General features: G+C 42.8%; 1 protein-coding gene across 1 annotated transcript; it reads left to right on the plus strand.

Annotated features, from left to right (window-relative positions):
* Nucleotides 1-845: 845 nt before the first annotated feature.
* EDN1 (endothelin 1) lies at nucleotides 846-7,830 on the plus strand. Its single transcript, XM_026511499.4, has 5 exons — nucleotides 846-1,468; nucleotides 3,026-3,194; nucleotides 4,563-4,721; nucleotides 4,874-4,987; nucleotides 6,549-7,830. The coding sequence occupies exons 1-5, from the start codon at nucleotides 1,405-1,407 to the stop codon at nucleotides 6,649-6,651; spliced, it is 609 nt and encodes a 202-aa protein (XP_026367284.1). The 5' UTR covers nucleotides 846-1,404; the 3' UTR covers nucleotides 6,652-7,830.
* The last annotated feature ends 12,879 nt before the right edge of the window (nucleotides 7,831-20,709 follow it).

The raw sequence follows: 20,709 nt of genomic DNA on the forward strand, positions 1-20,709 counted from the left end.
ACTATTAAATGTGAGGTACTAGCTGTTCTCCTTATTCAGCATGGCCATTTCCTCCTTCCCAACACCACCCTCACTTCACATCCAACCTAACGCTGTACTAGAACACCCCTTTGCCCTAAATGAAGAAGCCGAGGGGGAGAACGATTCAGAAAAGGTGTCCCTGCGCAGGGAATAAGCGAACCTTCTGAGGGGCACCCCCTTCTCACGGGAGGCGCCGTTCCTGCTCCTTGGCTCCCATCTCGGGCTGCCTTCCTCCTGTTACCGGGCAGCCAGGGCTTTTAGTTTTTGTTCCCAGAAAACATCAGCCCCTATAGCTCTTCGTCTCCCCCTGGCGTTCCTCTCCCGCTCTTTCTTAACATTGGTGCTATCGAAGGGGGGCGTTCCGGGAAGGGCAAAGAGGGTGGGCGCAGAAATAAGTTTATAGGGGCTTCTACTCAGTGATATCGAAAGCACTGGGTATGTGCCTGAAAGGGCTTTTTTTTTTAAACGTCCTTTCCTTGCCATTCCTTCACCGATCTTTTTCACTGTGCACGCAAGGAACTTTAGCAAAAAAGACTTGGGGGAGGGGGCTTGGAGTAAGGGACAAGTACCTCGATCTGCCAAAATAATGTGACCCCCCGTGGGCGGGGGGAGTGAAGAGGGAGAGCGTTCCCCTGTTTGATCAACACTAAGAAATTGGAGACATAAAAGGAAAACGAAGTGAACAACAATTAAAAAAAAATCCCCGCGCACAACAATACAATCTATTTAAACTGTAGCTCATACTTTTCATACCAATGGTATGACTTTGCTGGAGTCCCTCTTCTGATTCTTGAACTCTGGGGCTGGCAGCTTGCAAAAGGGGAAGCAGACTCAAGCGCTGCACGGGCAGGTTTACCAAAGGTCTCTAATGGGTATTTTCTTGTTCTTAGCCCTGCCCCTGAATTGTCAGACGGCGGGCGTCTGCCTCTGAAGTTAGCAGTGATTTCCTTTAGAGCCTGGCCTTATCTCCGGCTGCACGTTGCCTGTTGGTGACTAATAACACAATAACATTGTCTGGGGCTGGAATAAAGTTGGAGCTGTTTACCCCCACTCTATAGGGGTTCAATATAAAAAGGCGGCGGAGAGCTGTCCAAGTCAGACGCTCTTCTGCAGCGGCGCCGGGGTGAGCGCGCAGAGGGTCCTCGGTCCGCGCTGCTGTCCCCGCACGCCACCGCCGCGTGCGTCCTCAGACCGCTCCCACTGCCGGCCCTCCTGGCAGAAACTTCTTTTTTCTCTCCGTTAAAGAGCACTTAGGCTGAAGGCTCACTTTGAGATCTGAATAACCAGAAGCGCTTTGAGGGACCCGAAGCTATTATTTTTCTTCGTTTTCCTTTGGGTTCATTTGTCAGGGGAGGACTTTGATCCCCCCCCCTTTTTTTCAGAATGGATTATTTCCCCATGATTTTCTCTCTGCTGTTTGTGGCTTTCCAAGGAGCTCCAGAAGCAGGTAGGCACGGCGACTTGTAAAGCTCTGAATGTTAATGTCTTCTTGTCCACCTTAATGTTTTTCTTGCTTCTGTTTTCCCCTTCTTTTTAAGGATTGCAGCTCAGATAGCAAGTGTCTGGGAATTATTGCTCAAAGCTACTTAAGTTTTCTAGTGGGGAAAAAAAATTTCTCTATTGAAAACAATTGCTTCTGTAGCATTAAAATAACTTATTGTTATTATTGCGTAGAGTATTTTCTTGGCTTTAAAAAATATAACTCCAGAAAAGTAAAGACAAGATATTATTTAGCCAAATGCATATTTGCAATATAGGTGTTCGTATACATATAGGGACTTATATCTTATTGAAATATCTTATTGAAATAGTTTTAATAGTGTGTGAATGTGTAAAATATTTAAACATTTCAGCTCAAAGCCAAGGAATTTTATTCAAGTCATTCAAGCAATATATGAGCAGTAAAATCACCTGCAAAACAGTCTGTTGAATAACCCTCGGGCAGTTTCAGGGTGAAGCAGATGTTTTCTCTAAAAATTGTCATTATTGACTTTAGGCTTCTTTTGGCAGGTTTTTGGCACCCAAAACAGTGTGAGGTCTATTTTCAGTTTTATTCACCTGTTGTGGGAGGGGAGCTAGGATAAATCTTGGCCGCCTGAGGATTTAGATAGTGTGTGTATATCTGCCTATTTCCCCCTTCTTAGGGTCAATGCCCTTTTTTCGTGTGGCTTTTCATGACCCTGACTAAAGAGAAAAGATGTCAAGGGAATGAAAATCCTGGAATGTGTCTGATCATTTGAAATGTACAAAACTGGGCAGATAAGCTGCATGGCTAACTTGTCAGTAAGAAGAGGCCACGCTGCAGTGGGGAAGAGGGGAGGCGGCGAGTGCCCCACATGCCATCCTGCTCCGGGGATCCTGAATTCAAAATCCACAGAGCCTTGATTAGGTCCCCGAGCTGCTGCTCGGTCTCACCCTAGGTTAGTACTTTCTAGAGTTTACCACTTCCGACGAATATTGTAGAGCTGGTTTCTCTTCTTTCTCTCCAATCATCCCCCAAAGCTCTTGGATTCCACTTAATTTCAAGGACTATGTATCACCTGGGCTACTCCCTGCTCTCCACCAGGTGTGAAGTGGTGGGTTCCCCTAAACTGCATGGGGAAGTGGCTCCAGACCTAGGAAGAGGCAGGCGATTTACGTAGCTTTAGAGCTTTGGTCATCAGCCAACTTTAAGCCACTGTCCTATGAAATGGGGCTGTCCTATTAAATTCCATGCAGAAGCCACCCCAGATTTCTAACAGGCAGCATGTCCACGCCTTTCTCTGGGGGCTGGTCAGTCAGTGTCCTTTTCAGGTGGCTGTTCCCCCTGCACATGTGTGTAATCTCCCTGAAAGTGGATAAGCCCGTAGGGGTAAAGGTGAAGTCATGTTAAGGAGGGGAAAGATAAAGAGCGCTTTTTGCTCTGTGTTTCTTGCTGAAGGCGGGCTGCATGCTTCATGGGCTTTTATCTGCTCCGCGAGATCCCAAGGGACATGCCCTGCTGACCTGCTCTTTCTCTCCCCAGCCGTCTTGGGCACAGAGCTCAGCACCAGCTTGGACAGCGGAGGGGAGAAGCCCGCTCCCAGTGTACCCTGGCGGGCCCGCCGGTCCAAGCGCTGCTCCTGCTCTTCCCTGATGGATAAAGAATGCGTCTACTTCTGCCACCTCGACATCATCTGGGTCAACACTCCCGAGTGAGTCTCTAGAGGGCGTCGTCACTCTAGCTATTCCTTACCTCTCACTTCTCCGACACTGGAGCCCAGGGACGCTAGCTAGTTGCTTTTGGGGGGAGCTCCTGGTTAGGATTCTGAAGGTAACACTTCTGACAACATGAAGGTACCTCAGGGGGTGGGGACAGTGCCCCCCACCCCATTCCTGAAAATACCAGGCAGGGTGGTTCTTTGAAACAGAGGGGAGGTTCTTCTGAGACCCAGTGGCTCAAACACTCAGGATAGGATAGATGGAAAATGCTGATGGCAAGCAGGACTCTGCCACACATTTCTGAGGGGTGGTGTTCTTTTGATGGGATCTGCTTGGGTTTAGGGAATAAGTTGCCGAGGTCGGACGTGGCTTAGTCTAACCCATGCTACTCCTGGGAGGCAGAGGGGACTGTAGAGAGTGATAATCAGCCCCTTCACTTTACTTATAGAAAAGCACAAACCCAAATTGTGGGCATCACTTGCGCAAGAATGAGTCCAGGGCAGCCCTAGACCTGGAACAGGGGTGTCCTGACTCCTCTGTACCCTCCCTTTAGAAAAGCCCATTTCAAGATAGCAATAGAAACATGGTCCGTAGATTTCTCTTCTGCCTCCAGAGCTGGAAGAAAGCAGATTCCCCCCGCCCCCTCTTCACCCTGAAAACTGGCTCACCCATCAGACACAGTAGTAAACAAAAACACGGCACACAGTGTCCCGTAATGGGCGGCCGATTATGGTGAGGGATGCCCAAAATCCAAACAAAATTAAACCCAACAAAACCCACAATAAGCCTAATACTTCAAAGGTGATACTACCAAGGAGAGGACTTTATTCCTTTTAGGTGAAGCTCAAAAGGGACCCTTTGGAATTTATTGGGGAGCCTTCTGGTGATGAGTCCTTTTATCAGTCATATGATGTCACCAGTTGCAGGAGATACGTGACGCTGGGGGCGAACCGTGCGTGCCCGTAGCAGATCCCACCCCTCCATCCCCCCACCCCGGGGGCACTTTTGGCATTACCATCTGACTTGAATTGAAAATAGATTTTCAAAATCCTGTGAGTCATGGTTTTACTTCGAAGTCCCTCCCCCGCAGTAGCTGTTAACTAAATGGAAAGTCAGAAAAGGAAGAAAATAGGAAACACACACCAAAGCAGAGATGTCATGATTTTGGACAAAAAACAAAGCTGCTTGTGTGGAGAAGAAACTGAAATTTGTTAAGAATCCAAATGGAATTTCATTGAGTTAGAAAACTGGTTTTCTCCTGGTGGGGTACACACTCAAGGCCATTGATGGGCACGTAGAAGGCATCATTTCAAAGGCTATTAATTATTCTAATATCTTTTGTTCTTCTTTTTTGATAATAGGCACATTGTTCCGTATGGACTTGGAAGCCCTTCTAGGTCTAAGCGATCCTTAAAGGATTTATTTACCACAAAGGCAACAGACCTCAGGAAGAGATGCCAGTGTGTTAATCAAAAAGACAAGAAGTGCTGGACTTTTTGCCAAGCAGGAAAAGAACTCAGGTGAGGTGGAAACCCCTTTGCTTTCCATCAGTTTTAGGGCCTCCTGATCTTCCCATCGTGACGCTGTCTTTTTGTTTAAGAGAAATTAACAGAGACTTTGTGAGAGCTGAAGGTACCATTGCTGAAACATTTTGCCCTATCTGTATTAACAGGGACCAGGACAGTATGGAGAAGGGCTGGAATGACCATAAGAAAGGAAAAGACTGTTCCGAGCTTGGAGAAAAGTGTATTCATCAGCAGCTGGTGGCAGGAAGAAAAACGAGAAGGTGAGAGACTCCCAAGGACAGCTAGCCGCAGTCACCAGTGCTAATGGGCTGCTCCCCTAGCTATTCTCACCTTGATGGGAGAAAGGCTTAGAAGAAAAGAATAAAGATCTTTAAAGTCTATAGATTAAGAAGAGAAAAGGAATCCCTCTCAAACATTTTTTGAATATAGACCTTTGCCCCCTGTACACTTGGATGGTCTTAAGCACGTGCCACTCCGTCCAAAGGTAGATTTTCCCAACAAGATAGATCCACAGACACCTTCGTCATTTGGTCATATCGAGTCCTTGCTTTTCCAAGTCAATGTATTTGCCACTTTTCCTGAGAAATTAACCGTCGTTTCAGAGAAAGGAGTTTTGATGTTTATTTTGTTTTACTTCATTTTATTTTTAAATCAAAGTGTCATGTATGATCAAGTTTTTCAAAAAGCAGCAGTTACTCCAATGGCCAGAGGGAAAAATAAAGTCATTAGGTAGGGATGGTGAAAATTAGACATGCTGTTTGAGAGGTTTATTTATTTTTTTACATGGGGAAGTGCATTTGCTGGAGAGCCCATGTCACTCTGAAAAGCTCTCACCACTTCTAGTAGGTCCTGAGCTGGGGCAGAGAAGGGATGCAGATTAGTTCACAGCATGGGGTTGTGATGGGCAGCTCTATCTAGAGAGACCCTTTCAAATCCAAAACATTTTGGAATTCACAAGCTGGAGGGAGAAAATCTGCATTCAGAGCTGTCCAACGTGCTCTACATTTCCCTAACCTGGTTCATGGAAAGTTTTCCTAGAAATCCAGTGGCACGTTCTGTGATCAAAGCGTGCTGAGCAGCAAGGACTATTACCGATGCGTGGGACGTTCTCCGCTGTCTGGGACGTCCGGCCAGCCATTGGAGTTTCCATACTTATAATGTCAGGCCCCCGATGCTCCCCCCGATCACCGGATTACAGAAGCCACAGTTCCTTAACTGACTTGGGAATTATTCTTATCTTTCTATGAATGATTAAATCACTAGTACAGTTCCCTCTGTTTCTTGCCAAAAGAAAACATTTAAACCTGCAAAAAATATAGATCTATATTTTATAATTGCTATACACCATTTGCTTTGGGCCTCCCTGGACACTTCCTCTCTTTTTGTTCCTCTCCCACCAAGTCACCTTTAATTGCTTTTGTGATGAAGATGTCCATGGCTATTTGCAACCTATGCAGAGGGAATTTCTGCATAGATTCCCATGGTGGTAGTTGGGATGGGGCAACAGAAGAAAAGAGAGTATCTCTAGTTTACCTTAAAATTGTACTTTAAAATTGTACTGAATGCCCAATTCCCTTTAGATATGACCATAGCTCCCCTCCCCTTCCCCTGTCCCCAGCATAAAGGGTGGGCTGTATTTTCACTTGAGTTTAACTAAGTTAAACTAAGTTAACTAAGCATGCTGTTGTGGTCAGTGGGGAAAGTTCAGGAACTGGACTTAGATTTGTTTGTGCCGGATTCTAATTTTAGATACTTCTTTTGCGCAGAAAAAAAAATTTTTTTTTAAAATAATGTTTGTTTTCTCTTGTCTTGTTTTAATAGGTTGGACACCATCAGCAACCGCATCAAAACAGCTTTTCGTGTGGCAAAGCTGAAAGCGGAGCTCTACAGAGAAAAGCAAGTGACCCACAACCGAACACACTGATGACAGGTCACCCGGGCCCGTGGCTGGCCCATCTGCAAGCCTTCTCCTCCACGGAGGGAACCCTGTGGCTGATTCTGCACTCTCTCCTCCACGGCTGGGATCAGAGCAAAAGCATCCTCTCTGCTTCGACCAAATGTTTCTTGTTCCAGACTGGCAATGGACCAGTGCCCTCGCTCCAAACATTCCAGGGAAGGTTCAGGAGTCCCCCAGTCCATCTTCGTTTGCTTCCATCAGCGATCACCGCTTTCATCTCTCCTCCTTTGGGGTGACAATGGACCACGCAGAAAGCAGAGAGACACAGTGACTTGCGAATGAGGGTGTCATCCTCCAGAGGGAGGAGAGGAGATTCCACACAAGGTGGAATTTCTGAAGAGGGTCCGAAGGGAGTCTTTGTGTCTCACTCAGGCGCCTGGCACATTTCAGGGAGAAACTCCAAAGTCCACGCAAAGATTTTCTAAGGAATGCACAAATTGAAAACACACTCGAAGGACACTCAAGTAAAAAAAAAAAAAAGAAGATGACTTTTTTTCTTTTTAAATTCACAAAATGCAAAACTAAAAGAAACTGTTAGTACTGTAAATCAGGATGAGTTTGCTGAATCTGAGTCTACCTCACCTCTATTGCACTCTGGCAGAACTTCCCCACCATTAATTATTGTCCCCCTTCCCTCCCCACCCCCGCTCGGCTGCCCCCCTCTCTTCCCCGGGAACCCCCCCCCCCCCCCCCCCGTCAATCTTGGCCTCATAGATGTCTAGTCTACCATGTCAGTAATAGATGTAACATTTTCATGGTAATCTACTAGCTCTGATCCATAAGAAAAAAGATCCTTGAATCAGAAGGTTCCCTGACCTTGATCCTTGGAAACACAATGGTCTAGGGTTGTTTATGAAAGACATTGCAAACTAAATATTAGGTTACGCTTTAAAGCAGTAAAATTATTTTCCTTTATGTAACTGGCTAATGGAAGAGGTTGGATTAGATTTCGATGTACTTATTTTTTTATAGATATTTATATCAAAACAATTTATTCCTTATATTTACCGTGTTAAATATACGTTTGGGCAGGCCATATTGGTCTATGTATTTTTTTAAAATGTATTTCTGAATGAAATTGAGAAAATGCTTTGTTTTGCCTGTCAAGGTAATGACTTTAGAAAATAAATATTTTTTTCCCTACTGTACTGATTTTGAATCATTTCTGAAATTCCCAAGAAATGGCCAAAGTGTTAAGAATTACGAAGGGAAATGATTAAAGTTGTTTTTTTGGGTGGCAGTAAGAAGGAAAATAGTCTTGGCTAATCACAAAAGAACTCGATCTGGATCTTAAAGTTGCCCTTAGATTACATTAAGGTCCAAAACCAAAACAAAACCCAGCTTTAATACCTCTGTCTTTCCCTGGATAGCAGCCTTCTGCTTCCTCTTCCCCCCAGAAAACTCTCCAGGGGCTTGCTTCATCCATTAACTTCGCTTAGGCTATGAGACAGGATCCCACAGTTAAAGCGGATGGTGTGGTGAGAGGTGCTTTCTCCGAATCAACGGGCCGAAGGAAGCAGTGGCAAGATGAGTCCCCAAAACGTCCCTAATTATACACAGCTCCACACCAGAAAAATGCTTGGAGGAAACAGCCGTTTCAGAGCAAGTGAGGCCCCCCCCCCCAGCTTTTTAAATTTGTTTATGGTTGGGTGGTTTTTTTTTTTTTTTTTTTTTTTTGGCTCAGATTTGGACTTTTGTTTATTAAGGAACACTAAGTGCCTTCGCCTTTCTGTGGTAGCCCAGGACCGCACGCATGCCGGTGGCGGTCGAGATACCGAAGGCTGGATCGGGGGCAAAGGCACTGTGGCACATCTTCTTCTCCACTGGGCCTTGCTGGTCTTCCCAAACCATCCGGGAGGCTGCTGTTTCAAATGGTTGTTACCAACAGAAGCCCGGAAGAGCTTGCTGAGCTCTCAAGACTCTTCACCTTCTTTCCCTAATAGGAAAGAATGTGTGGCATTCCACAAATATTAGCCCATGACGATCATGTTGTCCAAACAATGACACATCTGAGGGATGTCGAATACCAGCCTTCAGGTGATCGTAGCCAGTGTCCCAGGGAGAGTGTCTATCTTTATTGACATGGCTTTTTATCTTCCATTCTCCCTCTCTCTTTCTCTCTCTCTCTCTTTTTTTTAAGGGAGAGTCCAATATCTAAAAGCGCACTTTCTGGAAGCCCATTTAGAGCAGATTTCTCTCTTTGCACGAAAGGCCAGGTGGAGCTTTGATCTCAGGACTCTGAGGACCAGCTATGACTTGACCTAGCAAACTGTTTGTCGGTGTGTGATTCTTAAGGGAATTGTGACGTTCTGTCCACAAGGACCAGGGGCTCAGCGCCAACTTGGCCACTGTTTAATCCTGAGCAACCAGTCCCCCCTGAGTTTTCCCTGCGGCTAAATGAGGTAGTGAGCATTTCTCTAGTGGCTCCAAGAAAGAGTATGTGATGTCATGAAGCACGATGAAGTTGAGGTGACATGAGAGAGTGAAGGTCTGAGCTGGCAGGATGTGGGTCCGTCACCTTTAAGAGGGCGTTGGGATGGGAAGAAGCCACTGTGTATAAGAACAACACAGCGAGGAAAGGATTTTCTCTTTCTTTCTTTCTTTCTTTCTTCTTTCTTTCTTTCTTTCTTCTTTCTTTCTTTCTTTCTTTCTTTCTTTCTTTCTTTCTTTCTTTCTTTCTTCTTTCTTTCTTTCTTCTTCTTCTTTTTTTTAATTATTTGGGCCTTCAAAGCCTCTTCCTCCATGCTTCCTGCTTCAGTAACCAGCAAGAAAAGCAAGAAACGTGAAGGAGCTCTCCCAGGGCAGGGGGGTCAGTAGTAAAATTAAGCTGGAAGGTTTAGAGGAAATGAGTATTTTTCAAGTATGTAGAGGAAAGATTCGATATTATTTAAGGCTCATGCTGGCTTGAGGCGTGAAGTGGTGGCATGGTCTGTCACGTTTCCTGCTGTTTTTCTTTCCAGTAAAACTGTGTTTTCTGGAAATCCATTTAGGACAGATTTCTGTCTTTGCACTGGGGGCCAGGCAGAGGTCTGACCTCAGGGCTCCAAGGACCAGAGGATCCTGGGTGCGGAGTAGTGACCTTTGGTGGAGGGAGAGAAGCCCACTCAAGGGTACTGAGTTTTTTCCCAATGGAATGGCTTCTTTTGTGATGGAAACCATTGGCTTTAATCCTGCCTATGCTTCCTGAAATGGGGAATGATAAAGTAGAGTTCTTAAAACTCTGGGTATTATAACTAAGCTAGAGCCCCCTCAGGAAGACTCCTACTGACAGTGAGAAAGAGAAATCTTTTGTCTTTCCATGTGAAAGAGCCAGCCTTCAGAGAAGGCTAGGATCTACCTAAGATCACACAGCAAGCTGTGACATCTCTGGACCCTGAACCCTTGAGCACAGATGTTTTACCCAGAGGCACCTGGAGGTCAGTGGAGACTGATGCCCAAGTAAAGCTTAATGGAGGGTTCTGGATGGTAAAGGCAAAGTCAGTCTTCATAAAAGCTTTGCCTTCCAGCCTCACAGGTGGTGGTTGGCAGGTCCATCCTTGCAGCATGTAAGAGAAGAAATGTAAGGGAAGAGAAGAGGAATATAAGGAGGCATACAAGTCCCATGGCTTCATGAAGTGAATTTCTATAGGATAAAATAGAATATCCCTTTTGTCATGGATCCCCCGCCCCCAATAACATTTTCAGGATGTTGGGGCCATATTTTTATACCCATTTGACAGCTGAGGAAACAGATATATTGAATGAATAAGTGACTTATACTGGATCTCAAGACCCTTGACTCTTTGTCCTAAAACTGCCCCAGAGCCCAGGGCATGGCACTGGCCCTGACTCTTGGACAAATGTAGATTATTTCCATCTCGCCAGTGAACTATGAGTGGAATTAACTTTTTATTACTCTCTTAGGAATATCACTGTTCCGCATGTGCCCCCACAGCGTAGTCCGGAGCATTCTCATTGCACAATATGTGTTTACTACATCATCCTGTGCCAATGCATGGTTGGTAGAGAAATCATGACAATTTATGAAGCCTGTTTCCAAGCCTGGTATCTTGGAATGCTTCATTGACAATGCACGGAAGAAATTGTCATGATAAATGTGATGGCAGAGGCCGTACCATTTCCCTAGAATAATCAGAGAAAGATCTAGGGCTGGTGCCATTGGATAATGAAAACAGAAGGGCCTAGACCTTGAGGACACTGACTAGTGGAAATGATGGGTCCCAAGCATGACAGGTTGCTCACAGCTCTGAGAGGCAGCACACTGGGAATCTGACATGCAGACTTGCTTGTTCAGAGGGGTGTTTTTGTGTTTCTGCATCTTATTTCTTCACTTTCATATTCTGATGCATAGCACGCCTCCACCCTAAACTGCTGTGGAAGTATCTGGGATGAAATGTGCAATATTAAGCTACCACTGGTTGGCGTGGGCACTGACCAGCTGGAACAGACAGGGGCAGAACTGTGGGAGCAGATTCCTGGTGGCCCCCAGCTAGGCCAGATTGAAGCCTCCAGGTGTTGGATTGTGGGGAAGGGGTGGGCAGCCAGGGTTGGAATTTTTAGGCTTCTCACTATAGCTATTTACCGACAGGATGGAAATATTACAAGATTTTTAAAAACTGAAATGGTCTCACTGGTACATGCCCCTGTGCATGGCAAACTTGGAAGTATCAAAACTCTTTTCCACTTGGTAAATTATCCTCTCTACGGCTTCACTGAGTGGGATCCCATTGTCTCCATGCCCAGTGAAGTCACTCTCCATGTATCTCTGTTGTCCTGCTGCACTATCGTCCTGCCATGTTTTTTCTTTCACTCTCCATGTTCCCTTTCACACAGGCCTCGGTCTCCTTTGGTAGAAACAGAAATACTCTCAAGTATTCTTTGTCTCTTTGAAAGTTTGTAGCAGGACAAGTTTATGGTCGCCAAATCTGAGGTTTGCCTTACACCAGGGTTTGGTAGGGTCCTAGGTCAGCTCTAGGATTGTCATGAAGAAGGAACTGCTTATAAGCTCGGGTCTTGCCCTTTTAGATTGGACCATGAAAGGGTGTAAATATAATTTATTATTAAAACTGGACCATGAAAGGGTGTATATATAATTTATTATTAAAACTAGGGTACTTTTGATAGTGCCTAGCAATTACCAGAAGACCACAGACTGTGGTGGGCGAACTGGGACATATGATTAGCCTAGACCAGGATAAGCCTTGAAGCAGGTCAGAATTTCAGAACTTCAAAATCCCCTTGATCTCTTAGAGATGACCTAGACCTTGGCCCTTTTTAGCCAGACTAAATGTCTGCATCTTATCATGTGTAGATCAGGTTAGAGCAGAGGATGTACACCTTCTCTAGTCCCTCCAGCTTTGAGCATGGAGCTTTGGGCATAATATGTCAATGAATTAACAAATGTACAGATGGGTTACAGGCTTCAGTAAAGGAGAGGTGAAGACACTTCCCTGGCCAAAATGAGGCTAGATTAAAGAAGGTTCATAAGACCTACTTATAGGGGTCGCTTTAGGGAATTTGTCTCTTTGAAATATTCCTTTATTCGGGCTCCACTCTGGTGGTAATTATTTGTCACAATGAGATGGATCTTTTTATTTCTTTCCATCTAATTCATCTCATCACTCCATTTCACCATCCTCATAATAATCTTCCCCAAATGCTTTAATCATAATTTCAATGAATCCAGAGCTAGAAAGAACTTAAAAAAATAATTTATGTTATTTCCCCATCTCAAAAAGATCTTTCATTGCCATTCTCTGCTTATAGAATAAAAAGTGTTATCTACTGAGGCAGGGAGCATTAGAGAAGGAACAGATTGAGAAGGGAGGATGGAAATGATTATAATTTTGGTATTGGACATCATGAGTTTTCAAATTTCTCATTATGGGTATCTTTAAACATACTCAACGTTTGAAAGAAAAACATAATAAACCTCATATAACCATCATATAGTTATCAAGACATGATCGGTGTTGTTTCACCCCTACCCACACTCTGCCTTCCCTCTGTGGATTACTTTGAAGCTAATCCATAGTCTCATTGTCATCTCATCTGTAAATTTTTCAGTATGGACATAATGAATTTGATATGATTTGTTCAGCCAGGTGAAATGTGAAATGGTCAATCACATATGTGGGTCTGGAGCTTAGAAGTAATGAACAGTAAATGTTCCCAGGCCCTCGTGGGACCCATAATAACAAAGGAGACTAACACATGTAATAATAGTTAACATTTATTTAGTGCTTACTATATGTCAGATATAGTAAACCTTTGGAGAGGTTTGCACTCATCAACTCATTTCCTCATGACTATAGCCCTATGAGGTATGTACTTTTATTTGCCCTATTTTATAGATGAGGAAACTCAGGGAGACATTAAGTGGTAACTTGCCCCAGGCCAGGTAGTTAATTAAGAGGCAGAGCCTAGTATGACCCAGATAATCAGATGCACTGTGCTTCATGACTAAGAAAAGTACAGTAATAAAGGTGACAACCAGGGAGGAACAAGTCCTATGATGGTATTAAAGTGGCAATGATCAATTCTGCCTGGGGACAGGGAGAGGGAGAATGGTGGTTTCAGGGAAGGTTTCATGGGAAGAGACTGTGAAGGATGGACTTGGAGCCCCTCAGAGTGTCTCAATAAAATGCTTTGTCTACAAATGATATGATAAGAAGAACGTAGCCTAACGTGCTCATGTGACTGACTCACGGTAAAGGTAAATAGGTATCTTTTTCACCAAGAGGTGATTTATCCTGCTAAAATTCAGAAAGGATAATTAATTCAAAGACACCAAAAATCTTGAGGCAACATCACCACAATAAATAAAGTCAGAATTTTATTTTTCTAAGCGGTGTTGATTTTTCTGAGAAATCATTTTGCTAAAACCCAGAAAGGGCGATTAACAATATTGAAAATCTTAAAACAACACAACAGCAAATGTGAGGGAAATCTCGTATTTTCACGTGACATTCAAGTGGGTCAAAATTTGGGGCCATGACTCTAAAAATAAAAAGAATGCAATTCTAATAGTTTGCAACTAACTATAGAAAATTTTGCCAAACTTGTATCTAATAAGATGAAATAAGTCTACTGGAAGTCTCTGTACTTAGCCAAATATAAAATTATTTTGTAGTTCAGATACTTTGCCAATCTCCTACTGTTTGCCACATGGTCACAAACGTCCTCGTGCCACGTCAAGAATTCCCACTTGATATACAAGTAGGAACTGCTGAACCAACTGTCAACTTAAATGTCTTCTTCAGGCCAGCAGACTTGCTAAGGTGCTATTACCAAGCACCCTGCCATGGACATTTTTCACTGGCTTGTTCCACCCATTATCTGGTTCATTGTGCTCTGATCAATGGCCATGGGTGGTGTCCCTCAGTTTGGTGAATGCACAGGACAACTAAGGAAATGATTTTATTCAGGCCATTACACTTAGGAAAATGCTCATTAATGAAGAATCTTTCAAGAAAAGGAAAGGGGCCTGGGGTTTTATAGAAGCAAACAAACAAAGAAGTCGTCCATTAGACTTATGAGAGTCACCAGGAAAGCTAGAGATGGTCTCCTCTGCATCGTTGGGAAAGAGCATAGAGGAATATACAAGAGCAAGGTGGTCCTTTGTGGTTAGCCATTTCTCAGAACCCCAAAGGGGGAGGAGACATCATAACTCTGGCTTTTGAGGAACACAAGGCTCAGATAAAGTTTGACATTGTCAGTCCTCTCTTTTTGTGTTTGAGATGGATATCAGCATATCCATCACACAACTCAGCAGCAACCATAACCCTCCAGAGTGGGGCAAAACAAGATCTCAGAAATGGTTTACAAGGAGTTTTGCTTGGCTCCTGCTAAAGCATATGAAGCAGCTGTAACGAAGTGATGGTAAAGAGCAGTGGTTATAGCATCCTGGAGACCAGCCCCTTAAAAGAAAGACGCTTGCTTACAACGAAAAAGCGAAATGTCAATATAAGAGGGTATATTAAAGTGGAGAGCCGGGAGCTGAACTCTGAGGGTAAGCAGCCCAGTGGGTTGCAAGAGGACAGTGGAGGAACACTTCATCGTTAGGCACCACGGCTTGTTGAGTTTCTAGCAGCTCTTGAGCTAGCATATTGATGCTTCTGATCATGCTGTCCCCAGGCCGTGCATGATCCTAGCATTCTACCAGGCTTACTTAATGGTCCAGATGGTGCCTTTCCAGGGAGCATCAGACCTATGACTGGCCTGCTGTGGCGCTGAGTTCCTCGAGGCCCATGTCAAGCCACGGGCCTTAACTCACAGTGCTTCTTTGGATCCTAGGAAAAAGCGCCAGCTGCCAAGCAACTTAAGAGTCCTCACAGGGACCCGGAGAGTTAGGTCCTAGTTCTCAGTGACACCGAGTCAGGCAGCCAGAAGAAAAACTGGAAACATTAGTTTGAAGGACTATAGTAAGATATTGAAGGAAACTGGAAGACTGAAAATCTGATAAAGATTGACAATTTGAAAAGGTAACAGGAGCTAGTTCAGTTTACAGATAGATACCGCCAACAGATTTTTCCACAGTTGGGGAGCAAGTCAATTAAAAGAGCCACCAGGCAAGATAGAGTTTGCACATGCAACAGTTATCCACAATTTAAAAAGATCTCTATCTAAAATAGCTCAAAGACAATGGCCGGGGTCAGAATCTGGTAACCTGGAAGGGTCCTGCTACATGACATCTAGTTTTTATTAAGATACAAAATTTCCCTCTACAGTCACCCCATTTTGGGTCAAAGATAATCTCAAAGAAAGGCTATTCTTGATCACAAAATCAGGCTGGTTTAGTTAAATTTGGCATAGTTATCTAGATGGGCATAGCAGGAATGGTAATTTACCATATAGGCCATTTTAAGCTTGCTTCCTGGAAATTTTCATAAGGAATTTCAGATTGAACTTTTTAAAAAGACTCTTGATGTTAGGATGTCAAGCTGAGAAGTTGCTACCAGATTTCAGCTGTAGTAGCTAAACGTTTGGGCAAATTCCTCTCTTCTTGAGGTCACCTAAATACTCTGAGACTCATGGGCCTTCCTGGAAGTGACCTTTCTTACTCACCTGTAAGGCCGGGAATTTATAAGCCAAGTATCAGGGCTGTTTGCCCATGACAGCTTTGTAAACACTGGATCCATAAAGCTAACCTCAATTTCTTCAAAGCGTCTAGTCATATCTGATTAAATAAGCAGCATTCTCAAATAGGACATTCCAGGCAAAGCCTTGGTTGCATAACCCCTATTTTCAATTATGTCATGGTAACAAGGACAGATCCTTATTGAACCTATGCTCAATCATTGCCACGAAAATAGAAATACTCAACCAGAGTTTCGGAATTCTGGATAATCAGGCAAGAGTAAGATATCATTTGCAAATCTTTCAGTTGACAAAAACAGCATCTACTAAATTACCAGTTATACAGAGTAGAAGAGGAAAAAGTAAGGGCTTCTTTATTCCTCAGAAAATAGGATATTAGAAAAACCACATTCCAGACAAAAGCACAGTAGTTCTTCATCAGCTCATTTATGTAATTAAATCTTGTTCTTCTCTGTCTGGAGTAGTAGTCTCATGAGCCCATCTGTTTCTCAGCTAGAGTTCTAGAAATCCTGACTCAGTCCACTGGTATGATCTCAGCCCGCTTGTTTAAGTGAAGCCACCAGAACTCTATACCCCAAAGTACTTCTGTGTTGGAGAGGAAGTACTCTGGCCTGTAGCTGATTGCAAGAGCTTCAGGGAAGCATCAGAGTAAAACAAAGAGCTATATGTAGATGACATAAGATTTTAGATGGTTAGGGGCGCCTGGGTGGTGCAGTTGTTAAGCGTCTGCCTTCGGCTCAGGGCGTGATCCCGGCATTGTGGGATCGAGCCCCGCATCGGGCTCCTCTGCTATGAGCCTGCTTCTTCCTCTCCCACTCCCCCTGCTTGTGTTCCCTCTCTCGCTGGCTGTCTCTATCTCTGTCAAATAAATAAATAAAATCTTTAAAAAAAAGATTTTAAATGGCTGTGGTAAACTTATTACCAATAATTTTCAGTAGTGAAATATTTGAGGATTGTTCATTATAAGAATAATGCAACTGACCCAAAAAACGTGGTTGTTCATGTAACATGCAAAACAAGATAATAAAATCAATCCAAAAAGTTTGAGACAAAGTAATTATAAACATAATTGCTACTTCTACGTCAAAGAAGAACGGATATTACATCTAGTTTATAAAAATAGGTGAACATTATCTTTGCAGATGAAAAAACATCTTCAGATATAACTGTGAGAATCCTGACATGATATGCCATGAATATAGTATACCTGATGTATAGTGAGAATATTCAGGAATATGTAAAGAATATCAAAGAAAGAGATTCTATAAGTCTGGAGTATGTCCTACACATCTATGTGTTAATGAGACCCATAGGCGAGTGATGTGAATCCCAAACTGAAAATCACTGTCCCAAAGATGCCAGATTCAATTAAAGAAGTAAAATTGTGATCAAGTTACTATTTTTTAAAAAATACCAGAAATTATGACTGATAGCACCTCAGTATTGTTGCCTAATATTAGACAAAGCAGTAGTAGTAGGACTCTGATAAACAGAAACATGTCAGGGATAAAAGGGTACTGACGATTCTCCAGGAACGTCTCATATAACACACAATTTCTGACATATTTATGACATTTTATCTGTACACATCCTACCTAGGGAAAGTTAAGCATCTCTTCTGGTGTGCGAACTTATCAATGGAACACTTCAAATATGCCTAATTATTTCTAGTACTTCTTTTTTTGCATAGAGGAAAGAGTAAATCATGGTGATTTTGCAGGGACCTTTAAAAAAATATACATATATATATATATATATGGCACCTGTAGACTACATAAAAAGAAAAGGCAAAATTATAATGATCTAGCCATGAAATGAATATCCATTCATTTACTCAGTATAGTAAGGTTCAAAGTTTTACGTTTCTTAAAGATCTTGCAAATTCTCTTCAAGCTGACATACTGCAAAACATAATTGTTGCTGAAATACAATTTTTCAGAATAGTGAATCAAATGGGTAAAACACAGGTAACATTTTTCAAAGTCTTAAACATTTACTAGAAGTCATGTTAGCTTATTCAATCAGTAAATCTGTGAAGTTGAGAAAGAACATACATGAGTAGAATAAAAATCTATGCTTACATTATATTTAACACCAATAAATCAGAGAAAACAGCTGTTTTCATGAAACCAAAATTAATAAAATAGGATTTCTTGTCAAAACTTTCCCAGATTATGTGAACTCGAATTCTTAAGTTATTTCTGGGTTTCTTTCTCTTTCTTTTTTTCTTTCTTTCTTTCTTTCTTTCTTTCTTTCTTTCTTTCTTTCTTTCTTTCTTTCTTTCTTTTCCTTCCTTCCTTCCTTCCTTCCTTCCTTTCTTTCTTTCTTTCTTTCTTTCTTTCTTTCTTTCTTTCTTTCTTTCTTTCTTTCTTTTCCTTCCTTCCTTCCTTCCTTCCTTCCTTTCTTTCTTTCTTTCTTTCTTTCTTTCTTTCTTTCTTTCTTCTGAATTGGATTCTATAAGAATCTCTCTTTCTTTCTCCACACTGAAAGTTTTAAAGATCCAATTTATTTTTTACTTCTGGGAATTTTAGGAATATTCAATTTATATAAGTGCTTATTTACATCTAAGCCAATCAGACTGAGCTCTTTTAAGAGAGATTCTAATCTAGTTTATTAATACTATCAAGAGATAGGAAAATATTACACACTCACATAAGGAGAGGCAAAGGCCTTTCTAAGTTACAGGTGTATAAGCATACAGACTCACACACAGCAAGCTTATAGTTTCAATTCTAAATTTCAGCTATAGGTCAATCATAAACCCAGAAATACAAAACCCACCAGTCCAGACAGTCACGTCCTGGTTGGCATGAAATTCTTAGTTGATTTGAGCTCAAAAAAGACAAAGAGACGAGATTAACCAAATTCTCAGTTATCCTTCGACCAACAGAGACAAGATGTCTATAAACCATCAACTTTTTACAGAGACCATTCAATGGTCAGACCAGGAAACCAAAAGAGGATAGCACCAGAAATCAAACAAGTGCTCAGAAAGAATCCAAATCAAATCTTTACGGTGCTACCAATGGATAAGGGTCTGGGGCATGGAAGTTGGACTCACGGAATCACCAGTCAGAAGCACAAAGGGCCCCAGCCGGCTCATTCTCTGGATGGAATGGGGATCTGCAGGTGCGGTTCAATTCTATCCAATCATTGCACCCAACTGAGAGAGTCCCTGCTTACAGGGAGAATATGGGAAGATGGGGGAGCCAAGTCAGCACAAATGTCTGAAGGAAATTGGCCCAAATGCATGGGAATTGCATGGTCATTGGATTCATGCATACCGGATTCAAATCATGGATCCACCACTTACGCGACCTTTCGAAAGCTATTTTACCTCCCCGAGTCTCTATCTACTCATACATAACACTGGAGATAACAGGACCTGCCACACAGTGTGACAGTAAAGATGAACATCCCACATAAAAGAACACTCCAGACACCAGCTTTCAATACTTGACGCAAACCTTGCACTGTGTGCCTCCAACTTGTTTCTCCTGTTTTATCTTCACCCTCTGACATCTACCTCCTATTTGAGGTGCTATTTTAGGGCAATGTTTCTCAAATTTTTTCTGCAACAGAATTACCTGTAAAGCTTGCCAAAAACGAACATCCCTAGGTCACAAACCCCAGAAATGATGATGTAGGACGTGGCGGGACACAGAAAACTTCATTTGAGCAAGCATCTGAGTGGTTCTGATACAGGTGTCCTTTGGATTATAACTGCAAAAAAATGTTATGTTAGCTGTTCTTCACTCTGACTGCGAGCTTTCTCTTCATCCTGGGTTTTCGGGTACTGCTTCCTCGGAGTGGAATGCCCTTTCTTCACAGTTCTGCTGGTGAAATTTTATTTATTCTTTAAGACTCCCTTCAAATATTTTCTATTGTATGAGATCTTCCTGGACTCCTCAAGGCAAAAGGGCTTTGCTGTCTCTACTCTGGTATTTGTTTATACATCTCATTCCCCACTTGACAGTGAGTTCTTGTAGGGGAGGGACTGGGTGTTTTTTATCTCCGTGTCTTCAACATGTAGAAAGCGCACTCTTTCAGTGTCTGGTAATTGAAATGACAATCCCAACCCCATATTTTGGGGAGAATGATTGGAATCTCTCCCATTCTTGGCTTTAAACTACAAGCCTGAACTGAGAACCGTACAAAGGTTCAGTTCAGAAGAGAGTAAGGTCTGTCAAGCTACAGAATAGAAAAAAAATATATTTGCAATACATATATGAGATAAGAGACAGGGCATCTCTGTGGGATACCAGCCTCTAAGAAAACGGTGCTAACACGTCCCTGCAATTAATCAGAAAAACAACACTCGTTAACTCAGGTTCCCACCAGCAACTCTTTTCATCACTGGCAAAACAGAACTTTGCTCTACTTCTGCTAAAGTAGATAGTGCCCTTCAGTAGAAATAAAAAATGTCCTAGCCTCAACCTATCTCTGCTATTTTTGTGCACGAAATATGTTACTCGGGCAATGACAGATCGCTAACCATCCCTGAGTCCAGCCACCTGACAATCACCCAAAGTCAGCAGTAATAGGCAGTTGACATTCTGAACCCAAAGAAGGCAAGACAGGGTGTTCTTTCCAGGGAATAATGCTTTCTCGTTACAGGCCTGTTGCTGACCTCTACTGAAGAGTGTGAATAAAAATGGCTCTGCAGCTCTGGGCAACCAGAGAAGCCATGAAATGAAAGATTATTCCAAGTACGTTGAAATGATCAATTTGGTAGGACGTTCACATAAGGAGCTTTACAAGCTCATGAATTTAAAAAAGCAGTTTCAATGCTAGGAATCAAGAAAGTCACTCCCTTTGGGGGGTGGCCACGACTAGCAGAGAGCCTGAGGGACTTCTGATGTTCTATTTCCTGGTCTGGGTGCTGAAAACATGGGTGTGTTCCCTTTGTTGGAATTCTTGGAGCTG

Source organism: Ursus arctos, unplaced genomic scaffold (genome assembly GCF_023065955.2).
Source record: "Ursus arctos isolate Adak ecotype North America unplaced genomic scaffold, UrsArc2.0 scaffold_31, whole genome shotgun sequence".
NCBI lineage: Eukaryota > Metazoa > Chordata > Mammalia > Carnivora > Ursidae > Ursus > Ursus arctos.